The sequence below is a fragment of the Styela clava genome, chromosome 5, assembly GCF_964204865.1.
Source record: "Styela clava chromosome 5, kaStyClav1.hap1.2, whole genome shotgun sequence".
Classification (NCBI taxonomy): Eukaryota; Metazoa; Chordata; class Ascidiacea; order Stolidobranchia; family Styelidae; genus Styela; species Styela clava.
Window position 1 is genome coordinate 16,234,711 of NC_135254.1, and position 21,044 is coordinate 16,255,754.

The following is a 21,044-nucleotide window of genomic DNA, read 5'->3' on the forward strand; positions in this document are numbered from 1 at the left end:
TTCTATTGCAGTATTGCAACCCAAAATACAGAACTTCGATACCGGTACTTGTTAAGCCGTGTTCAACCGCAGACTGAATTTTTACAGTCCAACAGTTTTGCCCATGAAGCAAAATATGCGATTTCAGTGCGTCATTACTGCATTAGCATTACACAATTTATACAGTACAACAATACAAAAATACTTGTTATATTGTAGACAATTCTAGAGAATGGCTATTGCTGTATCTGGGTATTGAAACGTTTGAGATAGACTTTAAATACAAGCGAGTTAGCAATTATAATAATATCCAAATACAGGAATACCCTAATAATAGGCTATGTTAGTTTTATTTTGACTTAATTGATCATCTGTGGAAGCAGTTAAACATTTAACAAAAACATAATGAAATAGTTAAAATAAAAAATAGTGCAATTAAAATCGTAATAATACCCAAATACCAAATAATATTGCCAAATTTCACCAGTCTTTAATTTTTCTTTATTTCACTTCATACTTGTAGCCTAGTTTTGTAGCAGTTTGTTAACAGAAACAAATTGTACATTATATAGCAAGGCAAAATGCATGGAATTATAGCCATCATGCTTTTTGTGAGCGTGCTCCAGTCTTTTGCACAAGATCATAACCCAGGTAACATTTTGAGATGTTGTTTAATCATTTTTTTCAACTGTTACCAGTAATGTACCAAGCATATTTATCAAAAGCTAGTGCGTTTATTTTCTGCCTTAGCCAAAATTTATCTTCTTACACCAAATCTTCTTACACCATGCAGCCAAACTTAGTTACAAATATTTGTATATAGGCTATATATCTATGTATTAGGTGTTTTATATTTGTAAATTCTACATCCAATACATCATTGAATGTTAATTTTATTTCAGGAGAAGTGAAATTATTGATCGTCACTGTGGCAACTGAACAAAATGATGGTTATAAAAGATTTATGCATACTGCTAAATACTTCAAACATGATGTTTTGGTGAATACGGAATTTTTTTTTATTTCATGTTAATTTATGAACAGGGTTTTTATAAAACGTATTTATATTATCGAAAAATCTTGATACAAATGGCCAAGTACAAACCGCCATAGTTTGATTTGGTGCACCCTCGGTGAGGGGATGTGCATGGGATTCTTAAACATTACTTCTTTCTATATATTCAGGTTCTGGGAATGAATGAAAAGTGGCTTGGCGGCGATTTGGTAAATTCAGTTGGGGGTGGACAAAAAGTTCTTTTTCTTCAAGAGGGATTAAGAAAATATAAAGATTCTGAAGATCTTGTAATCATGTTTACTGACAGGTAAACAACATTATGATCAGCTTGAAAAATCTAACTACGGTAGCTCCACAATATTGACTTAATTTCATCCTCAGTTATAAGGAAGTGATTCACATTTTTGCTATGGATAAATTTCAATATACTGTAAGCAATAATGTATTTACTTTTTATAAGCAGGCAATAACGCCAACATGGTGCAAAACCAGGAAGGGGCGGTAAATATTTTTGAGGATGTTTTTGTAGAAAAAGTTGTTGTAAACCTATTTCTATAAAAACGGAGAAATCAATTTTTCATTAGCGAATGGGGTAATTTAAGACTTACTTGTTTATTTGAGTTTGTAATAGCTTTTTTTTTGTATTGTTGGTAGGCATTGATGATGTGTGTAGTGGACTAGTGGTGTGAGGGAAATGGTAGATAAACGTTTGAGAACCATTGATCTACTCAAGTGTTTGTACTCTTAGTCAGGCATTGGAAATTTGATAATTTTTGCAATTTAACCATCACTTTAAATATCTTCAAATTACCGTCAGAATAATTGGGCCAATGCACTACATACTTAGAAAATTTAATTTTTAAAGTAATTGATTGTCTGTGAAACGGGAAAACCTCAAGTATTTAATGGTTTTATGGTTTATAATATTTCATATTATTTATTGCATGATACAGCTATGATGTAATCCTACTTGGAGACACAGAAAATATTTTGAACAAATTTTTCGAATTGAATGCAAGGATGGTTTTTTCAGCTGAGAATACTTTGTGGCCTGATAAAAGTTTACAGGTAAAACTTTATATTTGCTCCATTGTGTTTAATATTTTGAATAGTCTCTAGTAAGGCCAAATTGTTATTAAAAAATTAGTAAAAATATGTCAATGTTAAAGGTTTATTCTACATTATAAAATATAACATTATATATATCAAATTTCCCCCATTCTATTTTCAAAGAGTGATCAATGTAACAATATTTGGGGTTATGATCAACTAACTACCGAATTTTGTCAGTGCCTGTTCATATATTGCAATACCATAGCAAGAACCGAGAAGACTATTCTATATCATTGCATGCTTACTACATGTCTAGCAAACACAAATTTATTTCTTGTACAAGGAAACATAATCTTGGTCAAATGAAACAATACACATTTGTGTCAGTGTGCAGCAAGGCGATTACTTTCCAGTGATTACTTCTTTATTTGCATTTTAAAGTTATTTCTGTCAACCTCATGAATTTCTTAACAAGTTCAATTTTGCTTTTCAGAGTAAATATCCAGTAGTTCAAAGAGGAAAACGCTTTTTATGTTCTGGGGGAATCATCGGATATGCCAAAGAATTTTGGAAAACGATTAATCAATGGAAAGTTTCTAATACAGATGATGATCAATTATATTATACTCATGTTTATTTAAATGCTACTTTAAGGGTTAGTCTTATATTTGATGAAAGTTTTTAAAATTGTACTTTTTGATTCAATTTTTCAATTTTACTCTAGTTCTATTGGACAAAATATTTGTGGATTGCCCTCTTGTTCAATATTAATTGACCAGTCAATTTAATGTTCCTCTTAATCGTCAAATAGATAGACATAGTATGTGTCTAAAATTCATTTTTAATATTGTACATGAAAAAATCACAGTTTGTATAGGGTATTTTTACATATTGGTATTAATATCTTTGGATTATTTTTAATATAAACTTCTAAAATATTATTCAATGTTTAAATTTTTTTCCAGACTGAACTGAATGCAACATTGGATCATACCAGTCATATATTTCACAACTTAAATTTTGCTAAGGGTAAGAATTGTAACGATAAATATCAACATTTTGTTTACAATTAAGAACAGTGTGTGTTTTTACTGGTGTAGGCTACAATTTCAAGTTTGCTTCGTGACAAATGGAAACCATGTAATCCTAAAACTCGTTGAAGTAACCAACTGACTATATAGCTGAGATTTTCATGTGAATTATACTAGACAAATCATAATATCAGCATATTTGACAAAATTTTTTTTGAAGTTTGGAACAAATTCTTGAGAGAATTTACCATATGTGCAAACTTTTGGGTACAATCATACACAAACAGAATGTTAAATAAATTTTCTTAATATTCGTAGAAGTAGCAGACTTTTTTGAGCCACCCCGTATGTAATAGTGACTACTTGTTCAGAACTTTTTTCCGAGGCAATTTTAAAAAGTATGTAAAATTTTATTTATCAGATGAAATTGATCTTGAGGTTCAAGACAAAATGATGGTCATTAAAAACACTAAATATGATACGATCCCACCAGTTATCCATGGCAATGGACCATCAAAGGTAAGTACTTGTACCACATAGTATGACAATAAAAGTACAGAAAATATTTGGGTCCATTCTAAATACAACAGAATCATATTTTTTATTTTGTTTATCATATGTTTCTATGTGTGATTGTGATATTTGTCGGTCATAATTTGTCTCTTTCAGTGAGGTGTTACCGGTCCAGCTTGACTAATACCAGACTTTGTATCAGCAGCCATTCAAACTTTTCAAATTAAGAGGCTTTGGTCCACGAACTTTTCGTACCATCACATGGAAAACAGGAAAATTTGTGGTTTTAGGGTTATATTTTCAGTCACCTTGGGGTTTGTTTGAAAATAATAATATTTAATAATAATATATATGTAAATTCATATAGTATTTTAGCATATTCGCCACCAGGGTGACATATATCGTTAACCTGCTGGCACCAGTACACTGCAGTTCTTAGTCACACAGAAACTATGCCTAAAATGTCCTATAAATTCATGTGTATTTGCATATGAGTTTGGCCAGCCCCTTTGTGGCCCGAAAAGTCTGTATACCACACCATTTACACATACTAAGTTACTACCCCTGAAATGCCTGGAGTACTTGAGCTTATTTCAACACAATTTCCCACACTCTGATTAAAGTGATCCGAGTTACATGAATGAACTTTAAAGGATCACTTTCAAGATCTTTAAACTACTATTGTAATCTATATATAATGCTTTATTAAAGCCAGTATATTGAAAATTAGATTTCTGATTTGTACTTGATTTGTATAAATATTTTTTAATATTTTCCATTTTAGTTTCATCTTAATTATCTTGCGAATTATGCACCTGATGGTTGGCACCCTGATCATGGCTGTCAGAATTGTGAAGATGATCAAATTATTTTTGAATTTGAAGACGAGGTTTGTGCCAATTTCACTTTCATTTATTTTAATACGCTCTGTTATTTTGACAGTCTATTACAAACTTAGTTTAATAACAAATAGCTAAATATGATTGCGAGAGTTTCTCTAGAAAACACAAGGAACTAAAGAGAGTAGAGAGTACAAAGAGTATGGTACAAGTGAAAGCGTGGGTCTCTGATTGATGAATAATGTAATCAAAATGCGAAAATCGCTGCGCAATGTCAAAAAGGCATAAACCGAATCCCATTATCTCACTGATACTTCTAGATCCAAGAAACTTTCCGTCATATTCTTATTAATTGCCCATCCCTACATGATACATTTTTTGAGAATTTGCTCAAAGCTGTTTCTAAACATTATTTGGTAAATAATAGAGGGATTGTCAGAGCTATTCATGTTTAGACGAACAATGCATATCCTGTCATTTTCATTGACTTATCTCTGGTATTAGACTTTTAGAATGTGTGTTGACTGTGATATTTTAGTACTCTTGCTTTTACAACTACATGGTGACATAAAACAGCAGAAACCATGTCATTTGGAGCATATACTAGAAAAAACATAACTTTGTGCAAAGGATCCTAGATTACTGAAATTTACAAATTTACAAAAACGGAAATTCAAGTGTTAAATAAAATTTCTACCATTTCCTGGAAGTAATTAGGAAATTGATAAGTTCTGTTTTTTTTTATTTTTTTTTATTTTTTATTTTTTTTTATTTTTTCTATTTTCGATGAATTAAAATATCTTGACATCTTTTTTTTTCTATACGTATATATTTATATTTTTCAGGATTCAACTCCACATGTTATGATGGGTATATTTGTCATTGAGGGAACACCATTTCTATCAAAATTTTTCGAACGAATTGCCAACATAAGTTATGCAAAATCAAGAATAAGTCTATTCATTCATATCACGGTAAGATATACAAGTGGTTCATAAAAAAGTCTCGTTATTTAGGGGGTTAAATAAACTTGATGTGCTTCATGCAACCAATGGTGCACATATAAAGGTATTTAAAGGAAGTGAGAGAAACTCAAATAAACACTTGTTGAAACGAAAGAAACTTGGGTAATTCATGTTTAGTTTAGTTGAAACAGTAACTGGACATTATGATGGCATAATATAATTGTTTGGTTACATCCAAAGCAGATTCGAAAATTTGACTCTATAAGGATTTTTTCGAAACACTGGGTATAAAAAAATGCGCTTTGAATACTGCAACTGCTGCTAGTTCTCATTTTTAATTACGGTACTATGGCATAACAGGGATTTTGCTGTTTATTAACTGATAAGTGGTATGGAGCTTCCCTGTGTTTCATTTTCTGAATATGCTATGAAATGATTTTTTTTCAATCATAATGTATATTTTGCTGCCTAATTGCAGTAACATTAAGGAGTAGATATTTTACCGACCATTAGTAGATGTACTCTGATTTGCGGCATTGCATTTTCCTGTTGCGGATGATTTCTGAATCCTTACAGAGATATGTTTGTGTCCCTAAACTCTATTAAAACTCAAATGAGCATATCGCTCTACTCTGCAATTGTTATAGCTACTTTACATAAGTTGTTCATGTACTGTTTGATTGGTTAGGTTTCCTCCACCATTAAGTCTATGCATATAAAACAAACTAATATTAACTATTCCCATACCTGTCATGGACTGGTAACCATATATTAGGTCATGTTTGCCATACAGTTAGGCTATCTGTTGGATGTGAAGTGACCTATGAATGAATTTTTCATTAACTAATTGCTTTGAAATTTTCTGTGGTTAGATTTCTTGTTGTTGTCACTAGAAAGCTATTACTTTTATTTATTTCAAAAATATCTTTAGACTCTATTGGATTTGTTTTTCACATCAAAATTTGTGTGATGATGTCATCAAAATTAAAAATTGTGTGCTCGTTTTCCATAATCACATCTCCGTGCTCTGATGGTCAGACTATCGATAGTGAAAAGATTTGATACTTTTATGTTTTGACCTTTGTGTCCATGTACTATTGTATCGCTCTCTTATTGTCTTTTCTCCGAATGGATATGGACATCTTATTCTATCTTATCATCAATTTTTTTTCTTAAAAAATACTATATACTTTAATACTTTAACGTTTTTCATTAGTAACTCTTTTTATTTGTATATTTTTGTAATACACTTTTCGTTTTACTACATGTTGATGCAGTAACAATCATGCCACACTGAGCTTCCATTTATCAAAATCAATCTTATCGCAACTCCCCCAACTCTTTCTCATTTATCTATTTTATTCACGCCCTCTGTAAAATTAATTGTATTATTTGTTTTCAGGACAAAGTAGAGGAAAGAACAGTTTCGCAATTTCTAATGAAATACAGAAGCTCCTATAACAATGTACACACAATTTCATATCATGATAACATTGATGATTGGACTGTGAGGAACTCAGCTGTGTAAGTTACAAACTAATTTTTTTCTAATTGAATTATAAGGCTTCTATATTCTATAAAAGATAGCAATTTTATTCTGCGAAAAACTGGTTCAATTAAGCAATATCGGTAGAACAGTCAATTTCTCGCTGTGTGAAGTGTTCAAATGTGCACTTCAATAGACCGGACCTATATGTCAGTGTACATGCCTCAATTGTTAGAAAGCTTACTTACACTTTTCCCTCGTAACTCAACCCAGTACAAACATCCATAGATATGTAATCGTGCTGCAATTTTTTCCTCTTTTTATGATTGTTATGTTTTTCACTCTGAATAAGGCCCTGTGCAAGTTTACAAATATCCACTAATATTTAATAATATTTAAGGAGGTACTTTTTTTGAGTGGACTCTAATCTTTTTTGTTTGACATTGCCTACCCAATTTACTCAACTCTGGAATGGGATTTGAATCGGGCATGTGTTAAGGATGGCCCTGGATGAATGCTAGACTAGAAAGGAAATTTATGGGAACTTGGAATCTGATCTTTTTATTTCCATAAACATTAAATTTCATTTTGTTTGAGAAGCTTTAGTACCTCTCCCCGAAAAAAAAAACACAAATCTGCTAGAAATATAAATGATTAAAGACATGTAGTTTTTCCCACTCTGCAACGTACCATCATCTTGATAAAACATATTTTTTTATACAGTGATCACTGTCTCCTGATAAAGTGCGACTACTACTTCAGTATTGATTCAAATGTTCAACTGACAAATGCTAACACTCTCAAGTATTTGATGAGAAAGAACAAGCAGGTAGTAACTTTAAAATGTTGGTTCTTTTTACTGTGTTTTCAGAAATATTTCTGTTATTTGTGTGTAATAGTTGGACTTGGCCACTTGGCTTCAAAAAGTGTTGAAAAAATAAGATCATTGAAATGTAAAAACAAATTCCCAAACTTATATTTGATATATCGTATTGAGATTTTTTTCATCAAAACAAATTTATTGTGCTTCCACAAAAGCAGCTAATCAACTTTGTTCATTAAGACAGAATTATTTGGCACCAAAAAAGACAGCTGTCAAATAGGGTGACGATTTGAGAGTACCATAAACTTGTGCCAAAATGTACCCTCAATTTCATGCAAAAATGATTATCAGCTGAAAATTAAATATTTATATTGAATAAATCTTTCTCTATTCTATTATTTATGCGTCTCATTTTTCCAGATCATTGCACCTTTAGTAAAAAGACCTGGGAAATTATGGTCCAATTTCTGGGGAGCTTTAAATCTCGATGGTTTTTATGCTCGATCTGATGATTATATGGATATTGTCAACAATGAAAGAATGTAAGTAACAAATTGCAAATTATTTTCTGGTTTCATCATGTGTAATGCGTGTATCAAGTCGATGCATCTCAAACACATAACCGGCTAACTCTTTCAATACCCAACATGGTCTGGTAATCGCACAAGAGTTGGTATTTTGTCATATGATTAAGACTTCTTATCAACTTTCCTCTATCGTGGGATGGATATGAAAGTCATATCCTGTAATCACGAAACTGGATGTTACACTGCCCCATCTCTTTCCCTTGGAAGTTGTTGTTGGTAGTGCACAGGTTGTCCGGGTTTTTGCAGAGATTAGTCAAAGTCTCTAAATCTTCAGTCGCGAGGTGCGGGTCATCCGAGACTGAGTCCAAAGTCAATCACTGAGGTAACTCTAAATCTCACTGGCGATTAGTTGAAAATGAGTCCGAGTAATTTCATTTAGATGACTCGAGTGACTTTGTGAGTCTTTGGTAACTGGTGACTCGAGTGCCTCCAACACTGAGATTGCGAATGCCTCTAAGTTGGAAATTTACATGCTATTTTGGAGTCGAGTAACATTTTTGGGTACTCCCGTAGTATGTGAACTAAGATGGTAGACATCGAAACATAGTATGTGTACCAGGTTAGGGTTAGGCCATAATTTCAGGTCAAATACTACGGGAGTCACTTGGCTAGTATCCGAACTCGTAATAGAACTTAAATAAGAAAAATTGGAATAAAATTATGGCCTGACCCTAACATGGTACACATACTACGTTCTGGTGTCCCGCCATCTTGGTACGCATACTTCAGAAGTACCCATTTTTGTACCTGAACTTGGCGACTGCCACCAAAAGTAGAAATTCTTATTCAAGCTTGTTCTAAAAAAGTTAATATAAATATTGCTGACTACCTGACTTCAAATTTTAAACACTGGTTTTCAGTTATAGTTCTATTTTTTACCAAATTGTTTTCATTTTCAGTGGTGTATGGAATGTCCCTTTTATCAACTCTGTGTATTTGGTGAAAGGCACCACTTTGAAAAATTTAGCAGAAAAAGTCCCGCAACCTTATACATATGGAAATTTTGATTCTGATATGGCATTTTGTGCAAATGCAAGAGATAAGGTAAGAGAGATTTTTACATTTCATTTATAATAACTGACATAGAATGATTTAAAACAGTCGTTTGTGGTTAGCTGATTTTTTTTCCTTTTATATCTGCTCAATATGCTTTTCGTAAGCAGCCAATGGCAAGTAAGAAAAGCTTGCAGGAAAATACCAAAGACATAAATAATTGCGATTATCTTATTGCATCAATAAATGCAAGATTGCAGCTACAGAGTGGCCCCCCTCCCCCCAAAAAAAGTCAGGTCATTCGGAACTTATCCTAGAAAGAACATAACTTTTGTGCAAAGCATCCTAGGATACTGAGACTTACCGAGTACAATCATATACAAATCCAAGTTTTACAAAAATTTTCTTCATTTTTCGTAATTAAGGTAATTAAGAAATTTGGAAGTTTTGTGTTTTTTGGGCTCACCCCCGAGTACACACAACCCTAGTAGTTTGTAGAGAAAAAACATGCAACAAATTGTTTGTTTTTTAACAGATTTTGTTCCTGTACTTGTCCAACGAAGCTAATTTTGGAAGACTTCTATACATTGATGAAGAGAAAACTAAAACGAGAAGAATCAATGCAGATTTATGGGAAATTGAAATCAATAAGCCGGTATGTGTTATTACCAATCATGTATCACAAGTACAACGCATGTCCATAAATAGAGAAATTTGAATGCAAAAAACTTACGTCTAAAGAAGAAAAAACAGTTGAAAATAACATACGCTTTATCAATTTATTAATTTTAATGGGATGGCCAAAATCAAATGATCCAGTATTCCAAATACATTCTAAATATATATTCAAATATAGAATAGCAATTAGCAATTATATTCTATTTTAGGTCGTTTTCAATTGAGCATGTCTTTGTCAATGTATTTTTTTTCATACTACTCTTATTCACAGATTTTGCTCTGAACAAGGCCCTGAATAAGCAGCCAGTAATATACAAGAAGTTACTATTTTTAGAAGCTCTGAAACCCTCACGGTTTCACATTCCTTCACTTCATAAAATGATATTTTTCAAATAAAACTATTATAAAGTATTCCTAAAACCAAGCATTTTAATTGTCAAAACTAATCTATTTTGCTAATTCCTTTTGTTTCCGGCATCCCAGGTTTTAACTTTACACTCATGCGTAGCTCTCTACATCTATATGATTATGCTTTAAAGCTTTATTAGACACTTCGTAGACAAATTCGGGCCCGGGCAAGTAATTATTCCCCTTGCTGGCCCATCCACATTTATGCTCAAATTTTCAAGCTAAAATACATTTTGCTTTTGAAAATGAAACATTCAATTCAATTGCGTTATATCTCATAGATAGAACGAATGCAGTTTCCGTTATATAATGAATTTGCATATGAAATTGATTCTTTATTACTTAATTAAGATTGTTAATTGTTATTACAAAACGTTCTCTTTATTCGAAACGTTTGTGCATTTATATTATAGGTTTAATTGATTTTGGCTGTTCTGCACAAAATAGAAATTAATTTGGGGGGAATGCCAATCATAAGCATTCAATATTTGCAATAAAAAATTGATTTTTTGATTTTATTAATTGCTTCGTTAGACATAGCTGATCACAGATGTTCAAAACTTTGGCTTCCTTCCTACTATTAGTATAAAAATTGAAAACTGATTTTCTTTTTTTAAGGATCCCCCTATACAAGACTATGGATTTAGAGTTGATTTGAAAAATATTATATTTGATCCTGCTTGCCAGTTATTTTTGATTTCTACCTTGCGAATAACAATGCAATTTAATTATTACAGATACAATTCGTCTCTGAAAACTGCCAAAAATTAGAAGTGATTAAATCCGCTGTTGTCGCTTGATTTAATATGGTCTATTGAAGTAGCATATTTAACTTCCTCACTAGGATTAGTAAAATTACATTGAATGTTAAAAAGACATCCATATAAGATTATTATTTATCTTGAAATTATCCGTATCTAAATTTTTAAATACTACAGGACTGGGAAGAAAAATATCTTCATCCAGATTTTTGGAAGGCTCTTGAACCAGATACTAAAGTTCAAGAACAATGTACAGATGTTTATACTTTTCCACTGATGACAGATGCATTTGCTGATCAGCTTGTTGGTTTGGCGGAAAACGCTAACATGTGGTCTAACGGAAAAAATGAGGCAAGTTTTTGTTCTTTTCTAATAGTTTTGTTGTTAAATTAAATAGTTTTAGATTTCAAGCGGCATCTAATTAATGCAGTGGTTCTCAAACTCAAACAATCTGCACCCCCATCCAAAGACTCACTTGTGGCTTTTTGATTTACTTTAAAAATACCTAATTTCCATTTTAACAAATTCTCATCAATTATTTTACGCACAATGTTCAATATTAAAAAAGCCGACAAACGGAAAGAAATTAAATGCATCGTATCAAAGAACTAAACAATTCATAGACAATTTTTTAAAATTAATGTTGTCATCGCAAATGGTACTTAAAGAACGCCGTCGCTCGTGGCCTCCCAGAGAAGTGCTCCGTTGGCCCCTATTTGAGAATTGAGAAGCACTGTCCTATGTCATCTAGTGTGCAAAACCAATAGGGAACTGATGTGATTCTTGATATTTAGCCATTATTTGAGATTGTCCTCAACAGTGCTCGAATCCTCTTTGGTACTAGCTTCTTGTAACTAATCTTGCATGCCTCAGTTGCGCCACCTAGCTTGTATCCTGAACTTTGAACTCTGCTTTTGTTCTTTTTATTTCGACTTAGTTTATTTTATTTTTTCAGGATCCTAGAATCGCTGGTGGATATGAAAATGTACCTACTGTTGATGTTCACACAAATCAGTTAGGTTTCGAAAAGGAATGGTTGCATTTAATGAAACATTATATCACAAAAATCGTTGATAAAGTGTTTCCCGGATACTATTCAAAGGTAAATATCTTGATCAATCTCTTTTTTCTCAACCTTGACAACAGTATATGGTTTATTACAGTAATCTCAAATTCATGTTTTTGTTTTTACTTTTGACAGGCATTATCGACAATGATGTTCATAGTTCGATACAGGCCAGATGAACAATCGTTTTTAAGACCACACCACGACTCTTCAACTTGGACAATGAACGTCGCATTGAATTCGCAAGGAATAGATTATGAGGTTTGTATCTCATGTATGGCTACCAACTACCTTTTTAAAGAACTCAACCAAAGATATAGCAACATTAGAAGTGTTGTAGGGCACCACTGATGTACTGAGAACTATTTGGCCCAGTGGTAAAAGCATTATACTTAACTATGAAGGCAATGCAGGTTAAAATCTCTGGCTTACGAACTGGGAAGATTAGGATGGTCCTTTCAAACTATAGTAACTCTCTACCTAGCAGTGTTACTTGTTAACTTTCTGTTTTGTTTGCAACAAAGATGAATTTACTCGAATGCTATAACGCAAAGGGGCGAAACTTAAAAAGAGAGAAATTGAGTAAACTCAGATTTTTGATTTTTAAACTCCTTAACTTTTTATTGGAATACTATGTGAAAATCGCTTCAAACTATGATTATATACTGGCTTAATGAGCCCATAGGCAGGGGTTATATTCACTTGGCTAACACAAACAGTCCCGGAATCGTAATAGAACTAAAATGAGGAAAATCAGAATAAAATTATGGCCTAACCCTAACCTGGTACACATACTACGGGAGTACCAAATTTTCAATTGAAACTTTTTCGAAAATTCAACAAACACCTTTTTTCGTACTGTAGTCCTAAATATATCTATTATTTTAGGGTGGTGGATCTAACTTCATAAGGCAAAATTGTTCTGCAAAAAATTTACCAAAAGGTTGGGCCATTATACATCCAGGAAGATTGACCCATTATCATGAAGGTTTGCCTACTACAAAGGGCACAAGATATATATTTGTCTCATTCATGGATCCCTAAATATCTCTGAAGCCGAGGAATAAAGAATCAATCACTCATGTGTCTTCATTTTTACACATTGTTTTAAAAACTTTTCTGCTGTAAACATATAGCGAATTCACTGGCATTTTTAATAATCGCTTTTACATCTGCGCGATGCAAAAACACAGTTGATGATATATTTCTGGTGCATTTTGTAACCAACCATACTTTTAACGATTATGTATATCAGGGCATCAATTACCCTAAATTGCTGGTTAGGTTGCACGATTTTTATTACAGTATTTTTACTTATCATCATTGAGTATTCTAACAGTATTTTTTTTAATTTACAACCTATTTTTAGTCTGATATTCGCAAGTGCCAAGCCTTTTTCATTCATGAATCATGCCTGTTATATTATCTGCCGCTTTTATTTGAAATTTTAGTCCACAATGGAATAACTTTTATCTGTTTGTATGTCATATAGGCTTCTTTTTTGTCTTGGAACACAACTATGATTTCCTATTTCTTGACGATTATTTCTCTCGTAACTTTTCCATTTTCAAGTGTCAATGATTACGGCAGACTTATTCTTATACTATTTTCAGCCACACCTTTGCTTAACTTGTACAATAATGCTGAATACTAAACTGACCCGCTATATATCAACAGAGGGAATTATTTTTGGTAAATAACGAGTTAGAGATCTAAAGTTCAAGCCTCTTTCAGCCTGATTGATTTAACTCAATCAACTTAATATGTGAGAAACCCCAAGAGAGTTCTGCGTGTAGAGAGCCTTGCCCAGAGAAAAATTTTAAATGATCAATGAAATGTTTTTCTAATATAATGAAATATTTAGTGAATGTTAAGTATCATTTTTTTTTGGCTTTCCGCCAATTAACTTTCACCGCCTAAAACGTTAGCATTGCCTAATGATCTAAAATATTTTGATATATATTTTTGTCACTTATGTCAGATATTCAAACATTGCTGAGTAGAGTTGGCATCATCCATTACTTATCGATCTTGATCGGTAAGTATGTTGATAGGTATTTGTCTGTTTGTCTGTTAGATGTTGTTCATTCATCATATCTCGGACCAGAGGACTATTGATTTTGGATGAATTCTGTCGTATAATTAGCGAGTTATCAATTGATTGATGATGGGACACATGGTGTCACTGTGGAGTGAGAGCGAAGAAATCGAAACTGCAGTTTCTGTATTGGGGGATCCCCTAACTTTCGATCGATAAGTCTTCGGTCTCCGACCGATATACTCGTTTCTGTTTTAATACTGTTAGTATATCAATCAATTATATGTTTGTAAAAGGGTTCTCTCTCTAAACATTTGGAAATGCAGTAATAATGAATAAATTCCAAATTCAACGAAGCCTCTATCTAAATACGGTGACCGTTCTACTATTCTGCCTCATGGTTAATTCTGAGTAATTCAAATGGATCTATTTTCTGGTGAAGTCACAGTTTTACGAAAATGTAAGAATGGCAGATTTTACGGAAAACTTAAATTTTGATCTGATTTCATAGAATACGCCTTTTTATTAAATAGTAATTTTGAAAATAGACTTCTATTTTGGATTGTGCTATCAAAGTTGATTGTCAAACAACGGAGCAATGACGTAATAACGAGGGTAGAGAACAGAGTCTGCTGAAAATATCGGCGGACTAGCAACATGGAATAAGTGTTTCTATATTTAATTAAACTGCAACTGCAAATATTTTAGTGAAATATCTGGTCCCACAGGAAAAGCTTTATAGCAATTAATTCTAACTTTAAATACTAATTTAATTGAAATCCAATGGTCCATTAGTTGCACCGAGAAGCGATTTTTCTTGACAACAAAAATTTAACAAAATGGTCCACTTTCTTTGAGACAGAATAAATCATTAATCCATCTAAAACAGTTCCCACCAAAGCACGGTTTTTTGTATTCGTTATTTTGTTCAGCACTCATCATCCGTCTGTTACATTAGTTCATATTTTATTTTTGTAACGAATACTGTAACATAACAATTTAATAATTTACCAGTTCAAAGACAGATGCATTATGTTTATTCTTTGATCTGTTTCGCTTCCGCTCTCATTTGTCTGGCTATACAAACTGTCTGCAAAACATAGAATAAACTGTTGAACTTATTGGCCTTTGGAAAAAAAAGCAATTTGAATGCTACAGCGTGCTGTGAACGATTAGTGAACTGATCAATACCGAGGATATTCCTATCGTTTGGCCGTCCTGTAATTCTTATGGTCACTCATGCTAAAATGAAAAATTTTAAGTTTACGTTTCAAGAAAAATGACTATTGTTGGATTAGTTATAAATCTTCTAAAAAGAATGAATTCTCATGTGAAGCAACAATTTGGATGGTATTCTGGTTGTATTGAATATCCTCTTCGAGTTGAATACACGTTGTTTTGTTTTTATATTTTTAATTTTGTGAATATTTTATACGCTTTGGTGCCATTCAGTGTATTTTAGTATTTTATAGGTTTTTTAATATAAAATATGACGGGAACTCAGACCTAAAAGTTTTACTGATAGGCCGTAGCCTGCATTATAATGCACGAGTGTCATATTTCTTGCTAATAAACACCTTCCATATGAAACTCAGCTCTATTATTATTTTAACATTAATGGGAATAAAGGAAATATTTGGATTATTGCTAACCGATGTGGTGGGGCAGAATAAATTGTTTTATTTCAGTCACGTAACGGTACTGCGCATATTTGTCGTTAGCCATCGCACTTGGTTTAAAAACCTATATCCAAAGTCGCCCTCTTCACAACATTATCTTCACCAGGCAAGAAAAATTTTGAGTGCGATATATGAAATATTCTGTAACCAAACATTACTTCGAAAACGACATATAAACCAGAATACCAAGTTTTTTTTTAATCCTGCACATGTTCGCCATCTTAGATCTGGATTTATAAAGTTTGTTGAAGTTGACCTTATTAGTACTGTTGACCGGACAATGCCTATAGCGATTCTTATTGAACTCACGTTTGGATAATAATTCTAGTCTGAAAACTTTTGCGTGAAGTATTTATACAAAATAAATAAAAGCAGGTTTTTATCTAGATTATAAATAAAAAAAGGTTGCAACAATTTGGTTCCATTCGCGCAAAAGTACGTTCCCACTAAACTACATTTTTGCAATATTCCGTGAGAGAATTCATGTTCTCACAAAACTCCTCTTTGGCGTACGTTACTTTCTTCAAACCTCATTTTGCGCAAAAGACCTTTCTCGCAAAAGAAAGTAATGCGAACCACTATATTTACAAAAAGTTGAAAGGAGTTCGCGCAAAAACTATTACCACTATTTCGGGGGCAACTGTTTATTTTTTTACATGTGTGCTAATGGCCGTACTTTTTAATTACGGTAATCGTAACTGCGGATTCGGAATACGATTCTTAATGTTTAAAAAGTAAGGCTCGTAGAAAATTAAAAAATAATAATAATAGGGAAACTAGCAACTTTTTGCATATTTAGGAACTGGAAATGTGTAGTCGATTAATCTATTATCTTCGAGGAAATGCGATTTTTTTTCGCAAACAATTAACCTAACTAGAATGACAACTACAGCAATTTTGCCAAACGATCCGCAGTTAGACATTGTGTACACAAATATACGAGTGTTCATAATGGTAACGCGAGTTCGTAAATTGGAATCGATTCAACAGACTGTTATCTGTTGTAGTCAAGATATTGAGATTTGTCCAAAATGTCACACTGACAACATTGATGAACAGTCCAGCCATATCATGAATTCGGAAAGTTCATGAACTAAAACTTGTTTGTCCCACAGAGGTAATTTAGTGATTTGTCCTTTCGCGAGTTCGTCTTAGGTAAATTTGACACACCGACACTACACCCCTTAGTCATGCTGAAAAAATGAACAATATTCAGCGAACACGATTGCGAGCGGTCATGCGGGTCCAAGTCTCGATGAATATCCTATCAAGCTTGGATGTACAAGTGAAGCGTTGTTTTTTTGCTACTTGATTACGTCACACAAGGCCAGGTTCATCAATGATTACCTAATTTTTTTGCAGCATGGTATTTCTAGCGACAACACATAACGAAAATGTGCTTATGCTACACACGTGTCCGTCCGTTTCGTTCAAGCCCTTTGGTCCAATGGAAAGGTCGCAGGTTGTTTTTTTGCTACTTGATTACGTCACACAAGGCCAGGTTCATCAATGATTACCTAATTTTTTGCAGCAGAGTATTTCTAGCGACAACACATATTGAAAATGTGCTTATGCTACACACGTGTCCGCCGTTTCGTTCAAGCACTTTGGTCCAATGGAAAGGTCGCAGGAGCAGTCGTTTTAAATTAACATAATATTATGCACTTCAGCGTTCTGTGAAAGAAAGCTTAGTGAATTAACTAATAACCTGATTGGAAATTTTTTATGTTATTAAATCCATGTGCTATTGCATTATTTAGGTATCGGTACAGTACCTCATTTTAATTTTATCAAAACATAATTATTGATTTGTTTTTCCATTTATAAACGACAGTGTTCCACAATATATTAAAATGGTAAATTAGGAAGTTTGGAGGCATTGGGAAATGACCGGGGCGAAGAGTGAGGCAGGCATTAAAACTTTTTCTCAGTCCGCCATAAACGTTACCACGCTGTTAAAAAATAGCATCGTAGTTGACTCATATTTATCAACATCCAAATAATAGGTAAAAATTACATCATTTTTATGTGTACGACAGCGATATCGTATCGTTAGTTGTTGTTATCACATCGAAAACACGAAGTGAAATCCAGTTTCAGCCGGCTGTGTCAGCCTTCAACGAGAAGTGTAGCCGTGTTGTCACGCCTCTCTCTCTTTCCGGTTAACACGTTGGGTATCGCCTTGGGACGATCATGGAATGGCTTGAATATAGTCCTTTGGAATCATAATCTTTTCGCAAACTGAACGTGGATGTACTAACTAACACGTAATATTATAGAAAGTATTATCAAATTCACACAATAAACGACATATTTTGTAGACCAGTTGTCCAGTCGTCCATCACGTTAATAATCCTACTGCGCCTGTCTGGTTTACTCTCCTGTTTTAACGAGAACAATCAATCGCACAAGAAATTGCTGCCAACTACGCTAATCCTTTGTGAGTCGAATCATTTTCGCAATTTGTTTCTAGAGTACGGACGTGTTATGTTGGGCTCCGCACTTCAACGGTCTATGGGACAAGTTCCCAATGCTTTGCGTTGCTTTTCTGTTTCCTCAACTAGATACGCTTTAAGCGTACAATCCATCGATGTACCGGATAGGCACCACATTGATAATGGGTTCACAGAACCCCGAATTCGAACAGAAATTCCAGGGCCACGCACTAAAGCTCTAAAACTACGAAACAGCAAAATTCACAACTCAGAAGCAGTTGTGCTGTATTGTAATTTTGGTGACAGCAAAGGCAACTATGTTGTAGATGCTGACGGCAATGTTTTGTTGGATTGTTTTCAACAAATATCCTCCTTGCCACTTGGATATAATCACGAAGAAATAATTAAGGTATGCACGGATAAAAATTTAGTGACAAAACTTGTCAATCGTCCTTCGCTGTTCACTTTTCCGTCTGAGGATTATCCAGCCATGATTGAAAACACGCTACTTTCTGTAGCACCAAGGGGTTTGGAAAATGTCATAACAATGGGGTGTGGTTCGTGCTCTAACGAAAACGCCTTTAAGGCGGTGTTCATGTCGCATCAGCGTAAATTGCGAGGCGAACTCCCGCTTTTAACTGAAGAAAACATTGCTTCCACAATGCAAAACAAGGCACCAGGTAGTCCACACCTATCAATTTTATCTTTTGGGGGTGGGTTTCACGGAAGGACCATTGGATGTTTGTCGGCTACGCACAGTAAAGCCGTTCACAAAATCGACATACCGGCCTTTGACTGGCCAGTCGCGGACTTTCCGTCACTTAAATACCCCCTTGAAGATTTTAAGCGTGAAAATGAGCTAGAAGAACGCCGCTGTCTTGAAATGGTCGAATCAAAAATAGAAATGTGGAAATCTAAAGCTCCTGTCGCGGGACTGATTATCGAGCCTATACAGGCGGAGGGTGGAGACAGACACGCATCTGATGATTTTTTCCGACAACTGCGAGCAATCGCCCAGAAAAATGACGTTGCTTTTATATGCGACGAAGTACAAACGGGCATGTGGGCTACCGGAAGATTTTGGGCTCATGATCATTGGGGACTCGATGTCGCTCCCGACATCGTTACATTTTCAAAACGAATGCTAACGGGAGGCTTTTTTTTCAATAAGTCTCTCGGTTGGGATGAGCCATACCGCATTTGCAACACATGGATGGGTGACCCCACTAAATTTGTGCTGCTTGGAACCACAATGAGGGTGATGATGCAAGACAAATTGCCTGAGAGCATGAAACAAGCCGGGCGTTATCTCTTGGAAGGTCTGTTAGACATCGAAGCGAGACATCGTGGTTTTGTGCGAAATTCTCGAGGACGTGGCATTATCTGCGCCGCCGATTTCCCAGACACCGCCACTAGAGACAAAGTGCATCGTGCAATGCTTTCCAATGGTGTAGTGGTGGGTAGCTGTGGCAATGAAACCATCCGATTCCGACCTTGCATGCTTTTTAGAACAAGTCATGCGGATATTCTGCTGGAAACTCTGGAAAACGTCATTAAAGAAGTAAAATCTCAGTAAATTCCAACATCTGAACAATGGAATATACCCCTATGCCAAATGTTGCGTCTTCATTATTTTGACTATTTATCTTCGATTCGTGATAATATAAAATGTTATGCCATTTGCAATAAAACATGATATATTGAAATGCGGAAGATGCTTATATGCATACAGTTTAATTTTATGCCTACACTTTTTTATTTCCGTAAACAATTTACAGAGCCGTAATTATATACGACTCAGAAAACTGACAAATTTATAATCTTTTTTATTTTATTTCAATAGACAAAGTGATATATATATATATATTATTAGTACTATCGCGTTGCGGATGATCTGTTATGCTTCTTCTTGCTCACATTTACAAGTTTCCACAATTTAGGTATAGAGAAGGGTAATGGCAACGCAGTAGGGAGTATGAGCAATGGGAAAATTGAATTGTTCTTTGTATTGAGATACATCGACCAATAGCAAATAATTATGAAGAAATTTATATCTGACTTTCTGGTGAAATATTAGACATTTATGTCCATAATCCTAATAATTTCTCGGAATTCCGATTCATTTCCAATTTGAATTTCGCATCATTTCCCGCAATAACAACGTCTGGCTGCAAGTAAAACAGAATAAAAAAGGTTCAGTCAAATTACTCGTTTACATTTGAAAAATCAATAAAAATATTTTACTTGACAATTAAGCCACTCCAAATTCCAGGCAACTTTTTTTTTAAATTTATGATTTTCATTTGCTGCATCCTATTTTTTGTATATACTTTTGCAAAACATTCCGACAATCAATATTAATCATTATTTGTGGTATATATACGTGTTAATTCAATCAAGAAATAAAGAGCATATTTCTGATTGTTTTGTTTCTATGTTGTAATGCAGTGCAAAGTTTTACTCTATACTTTTAAACAAACTTACAAACTCACTTCAATTTGTATGAAAGTTTACAATAACACAAAGACAATCTTAAACATCCCCATGTATCAGATGCCCTCAAATAAATCCATGCTGTATTATAGATATTATAGATCAGATCAAATGGCCACCTAATATTGTAGAAACATATTGTAAAGTATAGGATCGCGGTCGCGACTTTTGCATCGCGGTTTTAAGCTTTAGGCTAACTATA

General features: G+C 33.7%; 1 protein-coding gene and 1 pseudogene across 1 annotated transcript; both read left to right on the top strand.

The window, feature by feature from the left end:
- The first annotated feature begins 471 nt into the window (after positions 1 to 471).
- On the top strand, positions 472 to 15,825 carry LOC120344031 (procollagen-lysine,2-oxoglutarate 5-dioxygenase 1-like). The gene is made up of 18 exons (XM_039413108.2): positions 472 to 630; positions 882 to 979; positions 1,165 to 1,301; positions 1,948 to 2,062; positions 2,541 to 2,702; positions 3,013 to 3,076; positions 3,500 to 3,597; positions 4,376 to 4,480; positions 5,276 to 5,404; positions 6,798 to 6,919; positions 7,605 to 7,710; positions 8,125 to 8,246; positions 9,191 to 9,335; positions 9,820 to 9,939; positions 11,309 to 11,482; positions 12,087 to 12,233; positions 12,333 to 12,458; positions 13,086 to 15,825. The coding sequence occupies exons 1-18, from the start codon at positions 561 to 563 to the stop codon at positions 13,239 to 13,241; spliced, it is 2,196 nt and encodes a 731-aa protein (XP_039269042.2). The 5' UTR covers positions 472 to 560; the 3' UTR covers positions 13,242 to 15,825.
- Positions 15,826 to 18,335: 2,510 nt separating this feature from the next.
- On the top strand, positions 18,336 to 20,770 carry LOC120344815 (4-aminobutyrate aminotransferase, mitochondrial pseudogene; annotated as a pseudogene).
- Positions 20,771 to 21,044: the final 274 nt, after the last annotated feature.

Excerpts from the sequence above, each read along its gene's own strand:
- LOC120344031 (XM_039413108.2), top strand. The coding sequence starts at position 561 with ATGCATGGAATTATAGCCATCATGCTTTTTGTGAGCGTGCTCCAGTCT. Across the intron at positions 2,063-2,540 it reads GGCCTGATAAAAGTTTACAG|AGTAAATATCCAGTAGTTCA; the intron begins GTAAAACTTTAT and ends TTTGCTTTTCAG. Across the intron at positions 8,247-9,190 it reads ATTGTCAACAATGAAAGAAT|TGGTGTATGGAATGTCCCTT; the intron begins GTAAGTAACAAA and ends TTTCATTTTCAG.